The sequence below is a fragment of the Molothrus aeneus genome, chromosome 20 (genome assembly GCF_037042795.1).
Source record: "Molothrus aeneus isolate 106 chromosome 20, BPBGC_Maene_1.0, whole genome shotgun sequence".
Lineage (NCBI taxonomy): Eukaryota > Metazoa > Chordata > Aves > Passeriformes > Icteridae > Molothrus > Molothrus aeneus.
In genome coordinates, this window is record NC_089665.1 from 4,128,581 (window position 1) to 4,144,773 (window position 16,193).

Here is a 16,193-nt window from a genome sequence, read left to right on the forward strand (position 1 = left end):
TGAGGCCAAGGGAGGCAGCAGATTAACTGAGGCTCATGGAGCCTGTCCCTGCCTGAAGTGCTGAAGCAGCTGAGGGCTGGGATTTCTGGGGAAAACATCCTCTCCTCCCCCCAAAAACACAAACCCAGTGCTCCCTCCTCAGCCCCAGTGCTCCCCAGCACAGAGCGTGCCCTGGAGCTGCCCAGTGGGATGCATTGAGGGCACAGGGTCCCCCATCCACAGCCTCTGTGCTTTCCCCAGCAATGAGCCAACCCTCTTCAAAGCTTTCCATGGCACCTGTTGGCCCCCCAAATTTCAGTCTGGCACTGTCAAATCCAGTCCCTTTTTCAGTGATATTTGTTTTAAGTGGTGTCTGCACCACCCTGCTGAGCATCGCTCGCAGTGACCCCGGCTCGCCTGGCCCTGCTCACATCCAGGCCACTCAGGAAATGCTGGAAATGCTTCCAAGTGCACCCAGCCCAGCCCAGTGCAAGTGCTGGGAAGGAGCCAAGCCCCAGCTGTCTGGCCTCACCATGGGAGGGGGCCAAGCTGGGCGCCCTTCTGCTCCATGGGTCAGCTCTGAATTGCTGAGCTGGGCTTTCTGGTGCTCTCCCTTCTCTTTCCCGACCCTTTTTTGGGAGACAGAGTAGGACATGGGCTCAGGACACACAGCCTGAGGTGGCTGTTTTGGTAGGAAAGATACCCCAATCCTAATTCCTAAAATTTCTCACGGGACCCCCACAATCTCTTCCATCCCACTGTAACCCCCAGGAATGCCTCATGGTCTCTGCTCATCCCAAGCCCTGCCTGCAGCCTCTGTGTCCCCAGGGAAGGCTCCTGCCAGGCGAGGGAGCATCGCTCACAGGCAGATGGCTTCGTCCTGGTGGCATGTGGGCTTGGCAACAGGGTGGCCCTGCACCCTCCCACACCCTGTCCCACCCCCAGACCATGTAGGGCACCCGCTGTTCCCAGCCCAGAGCTTATAGGAAGAGGAAGCCTCATCCCTGCGCAGAGGAGGAAACCCGGCAGCCCAGATGTGCTCAGAGCCACGCCGATAGCATTCTTATTTTGTTTTTTTAATCTGCAAACAGAGGAGCTGCCGGAGCAGCAGTGGGCACGGCCCAACCCAGGGCTCAGTGAAGAGCTGGGAGGCTGTGGCACAGCCCTGGCACAGCCATGGGGCAGAAGTGCATGGACAGGCTGTCCTCCTTCCTCTTCGAGTATGACACCCCTCGGATGGTGCTGGTGAGGAACAAGAAGGTGGGACTGACCTTCCGGCTGATCCAGCTCATTGTCCTGGCGTACATCATCGGGTAAGGCTCCCCAGCACCTGCTTTCCCTGACATTAATGCTCTGCCACTGGGTTAAAAAGCAATGGAGAGAGAGGGGCTTCTATATCCCCTATATGCCAGTGCAGGGGGGTTATTGCTAATGGCTTCACATCCCTCTGGTTGTGGCTGCTCCCGTGCAGCCCAGTGTCCCTCCATGGCTCTTTTAGATGGCTGCTTAGTCCCCATATCCTCCCCAGAAGCTACTGTATGTCCAGGCTGGAGCTCATCCCTGCCCAGCCCTGCTCCGCACACCGGGGCCCCGTCTTCTCACTGAAGAGAATCCAGACCCTGCTCCAGCTGCTGGACGGTGTCCTGAGAATCTGTTGTTATTTTTATTTTCATTTATATTAAATAAGAGGCATTTGGGGCCAGTGCAGTGATTTGTGAGACCCAAGCGGCTCAAGACAGGGCCATAAATCTCCCTGTTCACCGCTCTGACGCTGCGGCCGAGACACAGCTTGGCTCCAAAATTCCTGGTCTTATTTGCTTCTGGGAGGCAGCTCCAAAAGCAAGGGCAACTGCTTAAAAAAGGCAGTGAGTGGAGCAGGCGGGATCAGAATGGGTGAGGATGTGTGTCCTCAGGTGCCCTGGGGCTGCTGCTCCTGCTGAAGTTACTCTGTGCCTGTCCCTTCAGCATGGGACGATGCTATGGGATGTGATGGTTGGTAAGCCTTGGCTGTGGCCCCATGGCTGCTGTGGGATCAGCACCCTTTCACAGGGAAGGGCCCCAGGGCAGGATGTTTGAAAGGGGGTGTCTGGCTATGCATTGGAAAATTGGGGAATTTTTGGGGTGCAGAATGTCTCATGCAAAGGAAAGGCAGTGGCTCCCAGGCCTCAGTGAAGGGGAGTCGCTGTGGGGAGCAGAAATGCTCATTCCTCCTTTTAGCACAGACTCCCTGGAAAGGGTAAGAACCTTCTCAGGGGATGAGTGTGGAACTCCCATGCTGGTCCCTCCATTGATCCCACCCTGCTCACCAGCACTTTGGCTCCCAAGGGTGATCCTCATGCAAAACTGCAACCGAGCTCTCAAGGATGCTGTTGCAAAGAGTTTTGCACTGGTGTTACTGGGAGCAGCTTTGTTTTTCCTAAGGACTGAGCCTGTGAAATCCCAGGGCTCCAGTCCCAAATGTGGCTGGGAGCAGCTGCTCCTGTGGATGGGGAACTGGCACAGAGGGTTGTGCAGGGCAGCTAAGGAAACGTGGCTTAAGCAACTTGGCTGAAGTGAGACAGGCAACCAGGAGGGAGCAGGAAGAGAACCAGCCAGAGGGTGACAGCCAGTGGCAGAGGACAGGAATCTGGCATGAAGTTGCTGGAATTCCCAAGTTTTTCCTGGTTTGTTGGGATGGGGCTCCTCTAGCAAGGGGCTGTCTCTGATTGCTGCTGCTCACAGCCCCACCAGCTCCTGGCTTCCCCTCGCTGCTGACAGCACTGCCCCCAGTTCACTGCCCTCACCAAGCCACAATGCCTGAGATTTTCTGTCCTTTGAAAACAAATTTGGCAGCCAAATGTGTATTTATTTACCATTCTCCCAGCTTTTGTCCTCCCTTCATAACAGGCATGGGATGCTCATGGAAAGGTGTGCCAATGCATGACTCTGCTAGAAGGACATGGGTGGTGCCATCAGTGCACAGAAGTGGGGCCAGCCCCCCTGTGAGACCCTGTGTCACCCCTAGGGAGCAGTTCTTTTTCCTCTGATGACTGTGATAAGGTGGTATCACTGCTGCCCAGGAGATGCCGGGCGCTTTCTGGGTTTCGCTTCCTGAATTCTTGCATGCAAGGAGATGTGGGCTGAGCTACAGGATGAGGCCAGCAAGGGAAGAGGGCTTGGTGGCTCTGCCACATCAGTATGTGACACCAGGGGACTTTTACAACCTGGGCAGGACTTGCTGCCACATTTACAACCTCCCAGGAAATGGTTTTGTTTGTCATGACCTTGGCTTTGCTGCAGGGGAGGTGGAGTTGCCCAGCCCTGTGTGCCCATAGTCAGCTCTGCCAGAGGGGGATAAGGTCAGCAGCAGAGTCTGTGCTGGAGGCTGATCTAGAGAAATGTTCTGTCCCTGCTGCTGCCCAGTTCACATCCTCCTGCAGCCCTGAGGGCATTGGGGAAGATGCCCACTGTAGCCAGTGTAACCCAGTATGGTCTTCTGCCTTGGAAGAGGATGTTGGAGTTGGGTGTCCCAGCTGGGGTGGCAGCAGTGTTGAATTTCTGCTCCCATCCCCAGGCTCTGGAGCAGATGCCACCCCTGAGGTCCTCTTGCTCTCAGTCCTGGGACGCTGATGTCGCTGCAAGCTAAAAAGCTCCCTCTCTGAGAAGGTCCAAACAGAAAACCTACAGACAGCACCTGGGATTCCCCATTTTCCCCTCTGCCCATCAGCCAGGTGTCACAGGCGAGGTTGACACACCAGGCTGGTGTCATGGCTGTCCCACGGGTATCCTGCTGCCTCTGTCACAGCCAGTGGGACCGATGCCTGCGGCAGTGGGGACAAAATCCAGATCGCTCCTTTTTTAGTGCCGAGAATGCTCCGCGGCGCCGGAGGCGCTACCCGAAATGGGTGCTTGCCCATGTTTATAGTGTCCCTGAGTCAGAGTTAATCCAGCAGCAGCTTGTTTATGCTGTAGGTTAAATAGTGTCAGGAGCCTGCCCTAATGACTGTGCGATGGGCTGGGAAAGGCAGGCAGAGCCCTGTTCTGGCCACAGCAGTGTCCCTAACCCTGTTCCTGCAGCCCTCTTGCACACAGGGCCATTGCTCCACATTCCCTTAGCTGGATGGGAAAACAGTGGCTCTGGATGTGAACCATGTCCAGACTCAGCTCTGTGTTGGCCTTGGAGGCATTAGGTTTTAGAGAGTTCCTCTGCAGTGAATCAGGAGGTCAGGAGTGTTGGGGTAGGTCACTGAGACAAGCAAGCTGCAAACCTGCCATAGGCTTTAACCCTAAATGACTGATGGCTACTGTGCTCCACCTGCCTTCACACACCCTCAGCCACAAAAATGTGTCCCAGTCCCCAAAACACACCATCCTGGCATGAAAGTTGGGTCCTACAGCTACCACATGCCTCAGGCAAAGGGTAGGAAATTTCAGCAACATGTCCCTCGTCCAGCCGGAAGAAACTTGGCAAATGATTCCCCGGGTGAGACTTGGTAGAAAAAGCACCAGTCCACAGGTCTGTACTGAGGATTGGGCCAGTGGAGGAGTGCTGGTGGCCATGCTCACCCTGCCACCTTTCCCTGTCCAGGTGGGTGTTCCTCTACGAGAAGGGCTACCAGTCCCAGGACAGCATCGTCAGCTCGGTCTCAGTGAAGTTGAAAGGGCTGACACTGACCAACGAGAGTGTCCTGGGTCCTCACATCTGGGATGTGGTGGATTATGTTTTCCCACCCCAGGTAAGGAGTCAGGGTGGGTGGGTTAGGGATTTGCTTTTGTCCCAGTGGCTGCTTTTCCTCATGTGCTGGGGTGCAGATGGGTCCTTGGCAGAGGCTTTCCATGGGGCTAACCATGACAGGGTGTCCCTGTGGTGGAAAGGAGTTTGCTCCTGTCACAAACCTCTGCCCAGGTTCTCCCTGGGACACATTTGGTACTTGGGACGCACTGTGGCAGAGGAGGCACATTGGAGGCTGCCTCCAAAAGGATCAAGGCTCCTCCAGTGCCTCTGGAGCAGTATCTGAGGCAGCAAGTGGGGTCCTCAAGTGTCCCTGGGGCTGGCAGCACTGCAGGTCCCCACCCAGGGAGAGGCTCCTCACAGAGGGGACCCTGTGCTGGCTGTGAGCTCCTTGGCTGTGTCTCCACAGGGGGACAACTCGTTTGTAGTGATGACCAACTTCATTGTCACTCCTGGACAGAAACAAGGAACCTGCCCAGAGGTAAACACACTGGCTTCCTTCAGTGGGCTAAGCTTCTGTAATTCAGGGGGATTGTGGTGGTGTCACTGGGGAAAAACTTTTTCTGACATTGAGAGATTTAGTAAAAACCAGGGCCTGGCCCCATATTTAGTGTCCCTGATTCCTGTGTGCTATGTGAAGACTTTTATTCTGCTGAGAAACAGGTGGCATCCATTTAAGTTTTCTTCTCTTTGAAATGATCAAGCAGAGCAGACTTGAGGCTTAAATGAAAGTATCTGCCTGGAGTGGATAAACTGCCCTTTTTCCTGCTTTATCTGGACAGCCTTGGTTGGGAAGCAGTAGGGGAACACAGTATGGATAAATGAAGGTAATGTAGAATGTAATCTTATCCCCCAACGAGTTGCAGCTGGACCCTATTACTAAAGATTAGGAGCAGGCTGGATGATAACAGGCAACACCTGTAGCAAATAAGAACAAGTGGTATAAAAGAGTGAATTGGTGGGAACTGGAGGTAGAGAAGTCAGAGGAGCTAGAGGGCTGCTGCAAGGACCAGGAACAGTCAGTGTTCAGAGGAGCTGCCTACAAGAAACATTAAGGAGGTATGAAGCTCTGAGGATATGGAACCCTTGCACCATAATGATAAAAGAACTCTTGATATATAAGGCAATGTATAATGATAATAGAACTGTTATACTATATAAGACAACAGTATATGAACAAGGCTCTGGCTGCAGTTGAGCAGTGTATCCCTCAAGAAAAATGCTGTCTGGTGAGGCAGGAGGGACAGGGGGATTGAAGCTGCAGGGTGGGATGCTAAGAGGTGGCTGCTTTCTCCAAACAGCTGCCAGATGCTGGGCTGTGCACACAGGACAGCGACTGCAGCAAAGGGAGATACAGCCGGCAGGGACAAGGTATGGCACACAGTCCTGCTGTTTCTGGTGAGTCAACACAGAGAAAAGCTGCCTGGCTGGGGTGTCCCCAGGCTGAGGGACCTGCTTTGAGCAGGGAAACCTCTGACATGCTGGTTGAAGGTCCCACATGGGCTGGTCCAGCTCTGCTCTTTTGAAAGATACCTGAGCTGCAAACAAAAGGTCAATCAGGACTAAGCCATTTCCCCCAAACTGTTGTCCTCTTATCAGCTCTGCATTTTCTTTAACAAGAAAAATCCCCAGCTGCTCCCCTGTACAGCACTGTAAGAGAAACCACTGCCCTGAGCTGAGAGGCCACAATTAATTTCCTAAATGTTTTAGAAAGGTGCCAAAGCCCTGAGCACTTTGTGTCTTGAATGCCCTTGGCAGAGCTGAAGCCCCATCCATCCCAGCGTGAGGCTGAGGTTTCACAGGATCCAGGGTGTGAGCAGCTGTCTCCCCACAGGGCTCATGACTGGCAAGTGTGTGCACTTCAACAGCACTGTGAAGACCTGTGAGATCTTTGGCTGGTGCCCTGTTGAAGTTGATTACCATGTTCCCAGGTAAGGAATGATGTTGTTTCTCTCTTTCCCATCCCAGTTGTACTTAGTGTGGAGCAGACCAAGTTGGGGCTCTATGGCATGTGGCCAGGACAGCCTGTGTTATGAAAGACCAGAAAGGGAAGGGATGACACCACCAGTTTTCTGGGTTTGCTTGTCTCAGTTTGGGTGAATTTCCACCAAATGGAGCTTCCTCTAGAGCCTGGAAAGCCAAATGATGGAGACATGTCTACACTTGTGTTTTTCAGCCCTGCCCTGCTGTCAGAAGCAGAGAAGTTCACCTTGTTCATCAAGAACAGTATCACCTTCCCCAAGTTTAAGGTGTCCAGGTAAGGAGAGGTTGGGGGGATGGCTCCTGGTGAGTTCCTCTAGCTGTGTCCCTCAGAGGAAACCATGGGTTCAGCTGGATGGGTGTAACTGGATGCTTGGTATAGAGGATTGCCTACCCCACCTTCTCAGTGATCCCAGGACTACTCTGACTGCTGCCCTGAACCCCATATTAGCTCATAGGAACTGACACATTTCCCTCCCAAGTGTGTCCCACCTCAGCTGGTAGCTGTAGTTACTGGGAAGATTTCTGGAATTAACCTCTCTTGAGTTACCCTCACAAGCTGCAAATCAGTTACTCTGATTTTTCATTTTTCTTCTCTGAAGACAAAATTAAATTACCTCATGGCCAGGACAAGCTTGGTGCCCCAGAGTCCCCCTTAACATCACAGATCGCACCTGTTTCAGCAAAGGGTGGGCTTGGCCCCTTCCTGGCAGCTCTGGGGGAAATGCTGCTGGCTGAAGGCACCCTCCTAAGAGGATTTGTGATGGCACTGACCATATATCTGATCTGGAACAAATTAACAGAAACTATTTGTGTTGTAGACAGCGGATTCTTCTCTCTAAGCTGATCTTGTCCCTGTGCTGCAGCCAAGGTTAAATGTCCTGGCAGCCAGCAGGCTTGGCAAAGTCCTGGGCTGACCTCACACCTCCCAGGAGGTGGCTGGGAGAGGGGATCCCCCCCCAGCTGCAAGGAGAGGTGGCCCAGGTGAGGACAGGCTGAAGAGGACACAGAGAGGGAGCAGGTCCTGGCAGTGAGGGTGGCCGGGCTGGCTGCTGTGGGGAGACTTCCTGCCTTTGGTCACTGCTGAGCATCAGAGATGGGATCAGTTTGAGCAAGGCACAAGGCTTACACAAAACCATAGGCTTGACAGACAGGATGTTTTTGGGCAGAGTGAGATGGAAGGCAAGAAGTTGCCCTTTCCTTTTAACCCTTGCTGTAGGCGATAGCAAACTCCAGCTAAATGTAAAAGGTGTGGGATACGCTTGCTGTCCATGAGGTGTCCCAGATAAGAATTGCTGGAGCTCAGGACGCTGCCTAGCAGAGCCCATGGACAAGTGGGATGTGAATGGGAGAGGGACACAGGCTGGGCAAGGGACTTAGAGGTTTTTTTCCCCCCAAATTATTGTGTTACTGAGAATTTTTCTCACTCTCTTTTCGTTCACAGGCGCAACTTGGTTGAGAGCGTTACCAAGCAGTACCTGAAGAAATGCACCTATCACAAAGTCACTGATTCCTTGTGTCCTGTGTTTGAACTGGGATACATAGTGAAGGAATCGGGTCAGAACTTTACCTTCCTGGCTGTTAAGGTACTTCAATTTCAAATTATGTTTCCTGCTGTTGATGGGAAATGGACACTCAACAGTGCAATCATCCCCAGCTGCTGAGATGATTTTCAGTCTTCTCAAGAATTCTTGAGAAAACAAGTGTCAGAATTATCTCATAAAGATCATGAATCTCCTTGGACATGGCCTAATATTTACATTTTTCTTGGAAACTCTTGAGAAGATTTGACCCACTGGCAGTAAATCCCAGGGTTCAGCTTGTTTTAATTTGAGCAGTGAATAACTAGATCTGTGTGGCCAAATCCCATCTGATTGAGCTTGGAAATCCCAGCTGGATGGTCAAATATTGGTCATTGCACAGTGCTAACTGCAGCCTTTCCCCTGGCTCCAAAATGCAGCTTTGCCTAATGCTCCTCAGGCTGGTGTGTGGGAGTATCTGCTATCTCTGCTGCAAAACCTTGTGATAACATAGAATAAAATCAGAGGCTTGCATATATGAATATTTATTGCATGGATTGGATCAGATGGCTCAGAGAAGCTATGGATGGCTGCCCCATTCCTGGCCAGCTTGGACAGGATCTGGAGAAAACTGGTCTAACCAAAGATGTCCCTGCCCATAGCAGGGTTTGGAACAAAATGGTCTTTATGGTCTCTTCTGACCCAAACCATTCTAATATTCTTTATATTAAAGGTGTGAAAATACAAACCCCTGGGGCACAGGTATTTACAGCATGGAGTGAGCTCGGGAGGGAGGAGGGATTCCTGCAATTCCTGAGCAATCTCTTGGGCATAATCAAGCAAGGGAAGGATGTCCCATGAGGCCCAGAAGGGCTCTGTGCTGAGCACTGCTTCTCAGGACTGTGCCTTGGGCACAGGATTCTGATCAGGAGCAAGAAAGCATGAATTTATTTGTGTATCCAGCACTCAGGAAAGAAACAAGAGCCTCTGCAAGGGGTTATGTACAGGCCACAAAGCCAGGGCTGCTCAGGAAGGCTGAGGCAGCAGTGGGGTCCGTGCATCTGGAGAGCCAGGGCACCTATGAGGAGGGAAAGCATTTCTCTGTGTGAGCCAGGCCCGAGGAGGGGCAACCTTGTGACTCCCTCTTGGCTGCAGGGTGGAGTGGTGGGCATCACCATAGACTGGAACTGTGACCTCGACTGGCCCCTGCGGTACTGCAAACCCATTTACCAGTTCCATGGCCTGTACAATGATGACAGCAACGTTTCACCAGGGTTCAACTTCAGGTAAGGAAATACCTGCTGATTCTCCAAGCATGATTCAGAGGTGACAGCTTCCAGGTTCCCACTCAAGGGATGGTGGAAAGCCAGAGACTGTCCTTCAAAATACTCACTACCTTTGCAGGGTCAGGCAGCAGTACCAGTGCTCTTTTAAACAGCATGAGAAAAGTGATAATACACCCCTTGGCCTGAAAATTGCCCCATGTCCTTTCTATCTCCTCCCCCTTGCAGGCTCTCCTGCTTGGCTGAGCTTTTGGGAAACCCCTTGAAAGACTGGAGATGGTGTAGGATCATCTCATGTGTTCTCATAGTCTGTACCCTCTGCTCTGTGTGACTCTGTCACCAGTGCTTCACTGTCTGCTGCACGTAAAACTTGGGGACATGGGATCAAACAGCAGGAACTGGAATTCCATCCTGCAGGCAGAAAAACTGAGGCACAGAGAGGAGAGGTGCCAACAGCCCAGTTCCTTCAGGGGGTTTAAGGAGAAGGGCAGGAGCAGGTCTGTGATAGCACATTCCCAGATCTTTGTCCAAGATCCCAGTGCTGTAGGGCTGCAGGGGCTGTTAGATCCCCTGGCAGACCATTAACACTCACCATCCAATTGCACAGATATGCCAAATACTACAAAGAAGATGGGATGGAAAAGAGGACACTCTACAAGGTGTTTGGGATCCGGCTCGACATTCTGGTGAATGGCAAGGTAAGGGTGGATCCTCTGGCTCTCTGGGACAGCAGTGCCATGTCCTTGGAAGGGACCAGCTCTGTAACACAGCACCAGGGCCCTGTGGGATCAGGAAAACAAGTGTGAATGCCTTCCTTGGGTGCTGGCCTGCTCACAGGAACCCTTGGGAACTACTGGGGAAGGGAAGAGAGGAGGAAAACATATTTTATATGTCACATCTTTCAGCTGTGGCTTGATCAGTGGTTTTGTCTAAAAAACTTTGTGATGAGAGTGGGGAGGACCTGTGGAAACGCAAAACCTTTTACTGATATTTCCAAAAGCTGAACATTTGCATTTTTCTATTTTGTCTTTTTCTTCCCACTGGGAGAGAAGGCTTTCCTTATTGTGTTCCCATGGAGAATATTCAAATTGTGTTCTTTTGTTTGGTTGCTTGGTTTTGGTTGGGTTTTTTATATTAAAAATACAGGAAGAAAAGTAAGTTCAATTTATTTCAGCTTAAAACCACCCTACAATATTTTTCTGTTTGACCAGCTCTTTCCTAGCTCCTTTTTCTCTGTGTGCTGTGGTTGTGGTTTGGGTTGCTGCAAGGCACTTTTGCTGAGCCCCACCTATGAGCCAGAGCACCCTTTTCCCCCCCCTGGGCTGACTGTAACTTATCACCTATTTTCTTTGACTTTATCCAGGCAGGCAAATTTGACATCATCCCAACCATGACCACAATTGGCTCTGGAATTGGTATTTTTGGAGTGGTAAGTTCAGATATTTCCAGCCTCTATATGGAGACTCTCAAATTATTCTTCTTGCCTGTGACATCTGTGGGAAGTGTCCTTGAGCTGCAGTGAAATTCTGCTACTGCTCAGGGAATCAGAGGATGAGCAAGAGGGGGAAAGGAGGAGCTCTCCTGCCTTGCCAGCTCAGGAAAATAGATTCCTGCTGGTCCCTGGCTGATATGAATTCTGCCCTGCTGATGAAGGGAAGGCTGGCTCTCTTGCCAGGTCTTGGCATCCTGGTAGTTTCAAGTTAGAGCTGGCATTGAGAGAGGGTATGCATGTGATTGGCAGCATTTCATTCAGGACAGAAACCCAGTGTGTGACTTGGTTATGGTTGTTAAAGACTTGGGCAAGGCTCAAAGGCTGTTGTGCTCTGCACTTACCTAAAGGGGAAACATTTCATTTCTGTTGGCATAAATCACTTAAATTGAACACAGCACACTTCACTTCTGTCCTAAATGGGCATTTGGAGACTTCAGCAACTGCCATGTTGTGGGATGAAGCAGAAGTGACCCTAAATTGTGGGGCAAACTGGGAAAAACTGGAAGTACACAGTGGTCCAGGTAATCTTGGAGGGCAACTCCAAACCTAACTGCACTTTGATTTAAGGCCTCTGTCCTCTGTGACCTGCTCCTGCTGCATTTTCTCCATGGACGAGACTATTACAAGCAGAAGAAATTCAAATATGCAGAACCGGAGCCTGTAAGTAACAGGGAGCGCTGCCCTGCAGAGGCTCTTGCAGGGGTGTGTGTGGATGTGTGCATGAGTAATGATGCTGTAACACAAACATCCACGCTGAGGGGCAACCAGGCGCCTTCCTGAGCCCTTGGGACTGTTGGAGACTGGGATCCATGAATCTTCTCTCCAAGATTACTGAGATGTTGTGTGTGACTCATTGTTAATAACTTTATTCTCTGCCTTTAACCCCAGATATTCCAATATCTAGTGACACCTGCATTGCTTTAAGGGAAGAAGGGGCAGATCTGCGCTTTAGCAAACTAGAAAATGTCTCTTTTTCTGCTCTTTGAGAACATCTCCATGACCATGGACTGTTTCATGGCCTTTGAAAGGACACAAAACCAGTTCCCCTCAAATTCATCTGAAAATATGCATGTACACTGGGGGTTAGAAGTTGCTGCCCAGTCACAATTTCCCTGGCATTAGAGAGGATCAGGTCTGTAAAAGAATCCTTGTTTTCTCTCCTTTAATCCCAGTCGAAGTCGCATAAGAAGGAAAAGGAGCCAGACAACACACAGTGAGAGGTGAGTGGTGTTTCCCCAGCCCTGCCAGCATACATCTCTCAGGGATGAGGGCTATAGGGCTTGGGGCTATTCCAAGGTGTATGAGAAGGCAGGAGGGTTTCAGGAAGGCAACAGGATTCCAGGGAGGCTTGGAGGAGACCTGAGCTGTGGGCTGTAGTGCCTAACGGGGGGTCAGCACTTCCCAGCATAAGCAATTGCTTGGGGAAGCAGTGGATGCAGGATGTGGGAGTGACATTGCATCTTCAATGGCAGAATCTCTTGAAGGAGGGCACTGGGGGGCAAGACACCAGAAATCACTGTGCACCTCTCTCTCAGCAGAATCCACACTGACTGACAAACCTGCACCCCTCTTCCTCCTCCTCCTCTTCTCTTAAAACTTGGTTGCCATCCCATCACCTCCCTGGGCTGGCCCCAAGACCAGCAGAAGCAGTGTCCAGCACCAGCTCATGGGAAGTGGTGCCCTGCAGCCAGGCAGGGGCTGGCTGGCCCAGCACACAGCCTGTGGTGGGACATGCCATGATGCTGTGGATGGGTCAGACTAAGGGGTCTTGGGGCCCTCTGCCGGTCCTCTGCTGGGCACTGGGTCTGCTGCCTTTGCAGGCCCTTCAGAAGGGCTCACACTGCACCTGCCTGGTGTGCCAGGCTGTGCAAGGTCACTTGCTCCTGAAGACCCTGGGGAGAGCACAGCTGCCTCTTCTGCCCCAGAAGCACTGTTGGACTGCTCCAAATTGAGAAGGGGAAGGAAGGAGAGCTGGCAGGAACCATGCCCAGCCCTCTGCCTGGGAGAAAAATGGTTATTTTGTAAGGATGTATTTTATTAAAAAAATAAACCTTTAGTTTTTCTACTACATCCCTTTATGGTGCCTATGCTAGCCCCAGAGCACGGTGTTTTTGCAGCGGTTTCTGGAGCGTTTATGCATATAAAATAATCCCTTTAGTGATGATTCCTTCAGAAACTGCCCTCCCATGCAGGGCCCCTGGGCCTCTGGCCACAAGCAGGGGCTGTTATCAGAGTTGTCACTTGGGTTTCCTCCTCAGACAGGCTGGCTGGCAGGGAGCACTGGCACACTGCCAGCCTCGGCCACCCACGGTCCTGTGCCAGCTCTGCCTCCACTGCCCATGCTGGTCAGTGTGAGCTGGTCAGGAAGACTTTCTCAGCAGCAGCCTCACAAATCAGCTCTCTGCACCCAGGAATTGAACTTCCCCTCTGTGCTGGAAGATTTGCACTACCCATCATGTGCATCTGCACATCACGGGCTGTGCTCAAACCCCACATCCCTGCAAGCCAATCCTGCCCTGTGCTAGTGGCCCTGTTCCATTCTCCAGGACACAACAACGCTGACTTTCTGCATAGTCCCCCTCTGAATGTCTGTTTTTACCTCCCTGGGGAAAATGATGCTTTGGTTGCCTTGAAAGTGGATCCCTGTGGCCATGGCAGAGTTGGTGGAGAAGCTGTAGGGCTGCAATGCTTCCAGAGCCTGCAGCAGCCCTGCCCCAGGCTCTAAGGGACACAAGAATGTGTACCTTAAAGAGATGCAGGTGATATTTGGTTATAAGCTCAACAAAATTTTCAAGTCATACCATCAGGCCATACATTCCCCAGGGCAAGATCACTTGCTCTCAGCAGGATGCCTCAGCTTTCCCAGGCAGGGTGGGTTTTTGTAAGGTTAGCCATGGATAATTTTTTCACCCTTTCCTGTGCTGCTGTCCTGTGTCAGAGGTGCCAGGTGCTCATACGAAGGATGCAGAGAGGGTAAGGGAAAGCCTCCTGGTCTCGGGAGGAGTCGGTGCCTGTTCAGAGGGGGCTGGGGGATCTCCACGCCCCGGGGGCTGTCCTGCAGCGTCCATCGAGGACCAAGCAGGTCCCATGTGGTGGCACGGTGCAGCTCCCCGGCAAGCTGCCACCAGCAGAGGGGACTGCAAGACCATTTCACGGAGATTGGGGAAAATCCAGTTTCCACAGCCAGTGAAGTGAGAGTGTTCAGGTAACCTTTAGCACGCACTTACACCGGGTCAATCTCCGGTCAAAACTTAAAATAACAAACGCAAAGCTGCAGGTAGAGCTGCGGGATGTTTCTGCCTACTTAATCTTTCAAGCTGCTTGTAATACGAAGTCCCTATTCCTTCCTAGGAAGAATTAAAAGGCAGAATATGAAATCAGGAAAAAGGCAACTTGTAAATGATCCCCTCTAGTTGCCATTCTAAACTTCTGAGCTGGAATCCCTAAAAGTCCCAAGGCTGCTTTAAAAAACATGGAAGGATTTATTTTCAGCTCTTTAACTTGTTTTCTTTAAATGCAAAATCTTTGGGGATCCTTTGCTTTGCTTTTCATTCATCATTTCTGCATCCAGCAAAACGAGATATTGCAATTTTAATTCTTTCCCCTAAACAAGCTCCTCCTCAAAGCCAGGGGCCCCAGGCCCTGTGGCTCCCAGGTGGGTGCCAAACAGAGCAATGGCTGCCTGGAGGAAACTGAGCAAGTATCAGATTTTAACATACACTGGTCCCCTCTGCTGTATGAAAAGGCAGGGAAAGCCCATGGCACTTGTTTCAGGCCTTCTTTTGCCATAGAGGCTGGAGGTGATGGTCAGAGATTGGAGACCAAGGAGGAAGGGCTGCTCTGTTCAGCCCCCTAAGGAACCTTCCTTGGCACAGATGCTCTGCTTCAGCACTGCAGCTCCCAGCCCCCTCCCAGCACCTTCCAGTTTGACAAAACTCACACAAAGTTACTGAATGCAGGATAGAACACAACAGTTAAAAGCTAGAGCCTCACAAATGGAAATGCTGACTGGTTAAGCCACCTGGTGCTGCAAGTCCCAGTGGGGAAGTGTGGGTGACCAGCAGCATCATATTCTTGTCCTCTTGGCTTGACCTGATCTTGCTCTGAGGATCAGGGGAGAATTTACAGTTCTTAGGCAGAATTTCTTTGTGTTGTGGCCAGAAAACAACTGCATTTGAAGCAGTTAGGATGTGGCCAGAGTGTCCTGCTGCTCTCTGACCCCTGAGCAGCAGGATGAAGTGTTACAGAATCCCAAAGGGATTTGGTCATCATGTCAAAACCCCTTCAATGACAGTGTGCTGTGTTGCTTCCCATTCATGCTGTGGCCAGTTGAGGGCTGGGGTGTTTGTGGGGTTTTTCTAACTCCTTGTTTGATACATTTTGGTTTTACACAGTTATTACTAATAGAAAAATGGTAACAGAAAAGGAACTTTCATCAATTCAAGCACTGTCCCAGAAAACACACAAGAAAAAAATATATATTATCCAACTAATCCCCATTCTTTACAATCAGCAGTAACAAGCCCTTGTTTGTGATGATGTCAGTGCTCCAAACGTCTGACAGAGGACTCCTGCCTTGATCGTGGGTGTTAGACAACAAAAGCAAGCAATGAGTGCAGTGTGGCTATTCCCATTTTATAGAAACAGAAGCCAAGATACAAGCAAATAATTTTTGAACATGGATTTAAATGCAGTGAGAATTTTTTGCTTCTGACCAGCTTTTGTTATCTGTTAAAGGCTACTAGGTTGGACCTTGTACAGATACATCTTTTCACTCCCTCAGGCAGGGTTATTTTGAAAAAAAATCAAGTAGCACAGATATTCCAGAAGAGCATTACAGAAAAACTTATTTGGCAATAATTATGCTGGTTAGTGATTCTGCAGAGATGAGGAATTATATTTCAATCTCTGCAGAGCTGGCAACATTTAATCATTATGTTTGTGCTCAATTCCCAGCACAATGAAGCCCTGATTTCCACCTGGTGCTTCCAGACATGTAACAAGGCAAATTAAAATGAGTAACACTCAAGAAGTAGATAACTCCTTTCCTGTGCAGCCTCCTCTATCTTTAAGCCCACTCATTCTTTCCCTGGCACAGCAGACTCCCTGATATTTTTAACCCAGTTCTCCTCTTAGGACATCCTTGGATTTTTCCCTAAAAAAAGCACCTGCCTTTCTGGTTACACTATTTCCCTTTCTCTTTTGTTGTGGGAGCATGTTTTCAGTTG

The 16,193-nt window shown here is 50.7% G+C and overlaps 1 protein-coding gene across 1 annotated transcript; it reads left to right on the forward strand.

Annotated features, from left to right (window-relative positions):
• Positions 1-1,155: 1,155 nt before the first annotated feature.
• Positions 1,156-12,616, forward strand: P2RX1 (purinergic receptor P2X 1). Its single transcript, XM_066563558.1, has 13 exons — positions 1,156-1,292; positions 4,547-4,694; positions 5,100-5,171; positions 5,992-6,061; positions 6,525-6,621; positions 6,867-6,947; positions 8,115-8,256; positions 9,346-9,476; positions 10,081-10,171; positions 10,837-10,902; positions 11,533-11,625; positions 12,138-12,185; positions 12,504-12,616. The coding sequence occupies exons 1-12, from the start codon at positions 1,156-1,158 to the stop codon at positions 12,180-12,182; spliced, it is 1,173 nt and encodes a 390-aa protein (XP_066419655.1). The 3' UTR covers positions 12,183-12,185; positions 12,504-12,616.
• The last annotated feature ends 3,577 nt before the right edge of the window (positions 12,617-16,193 follow it).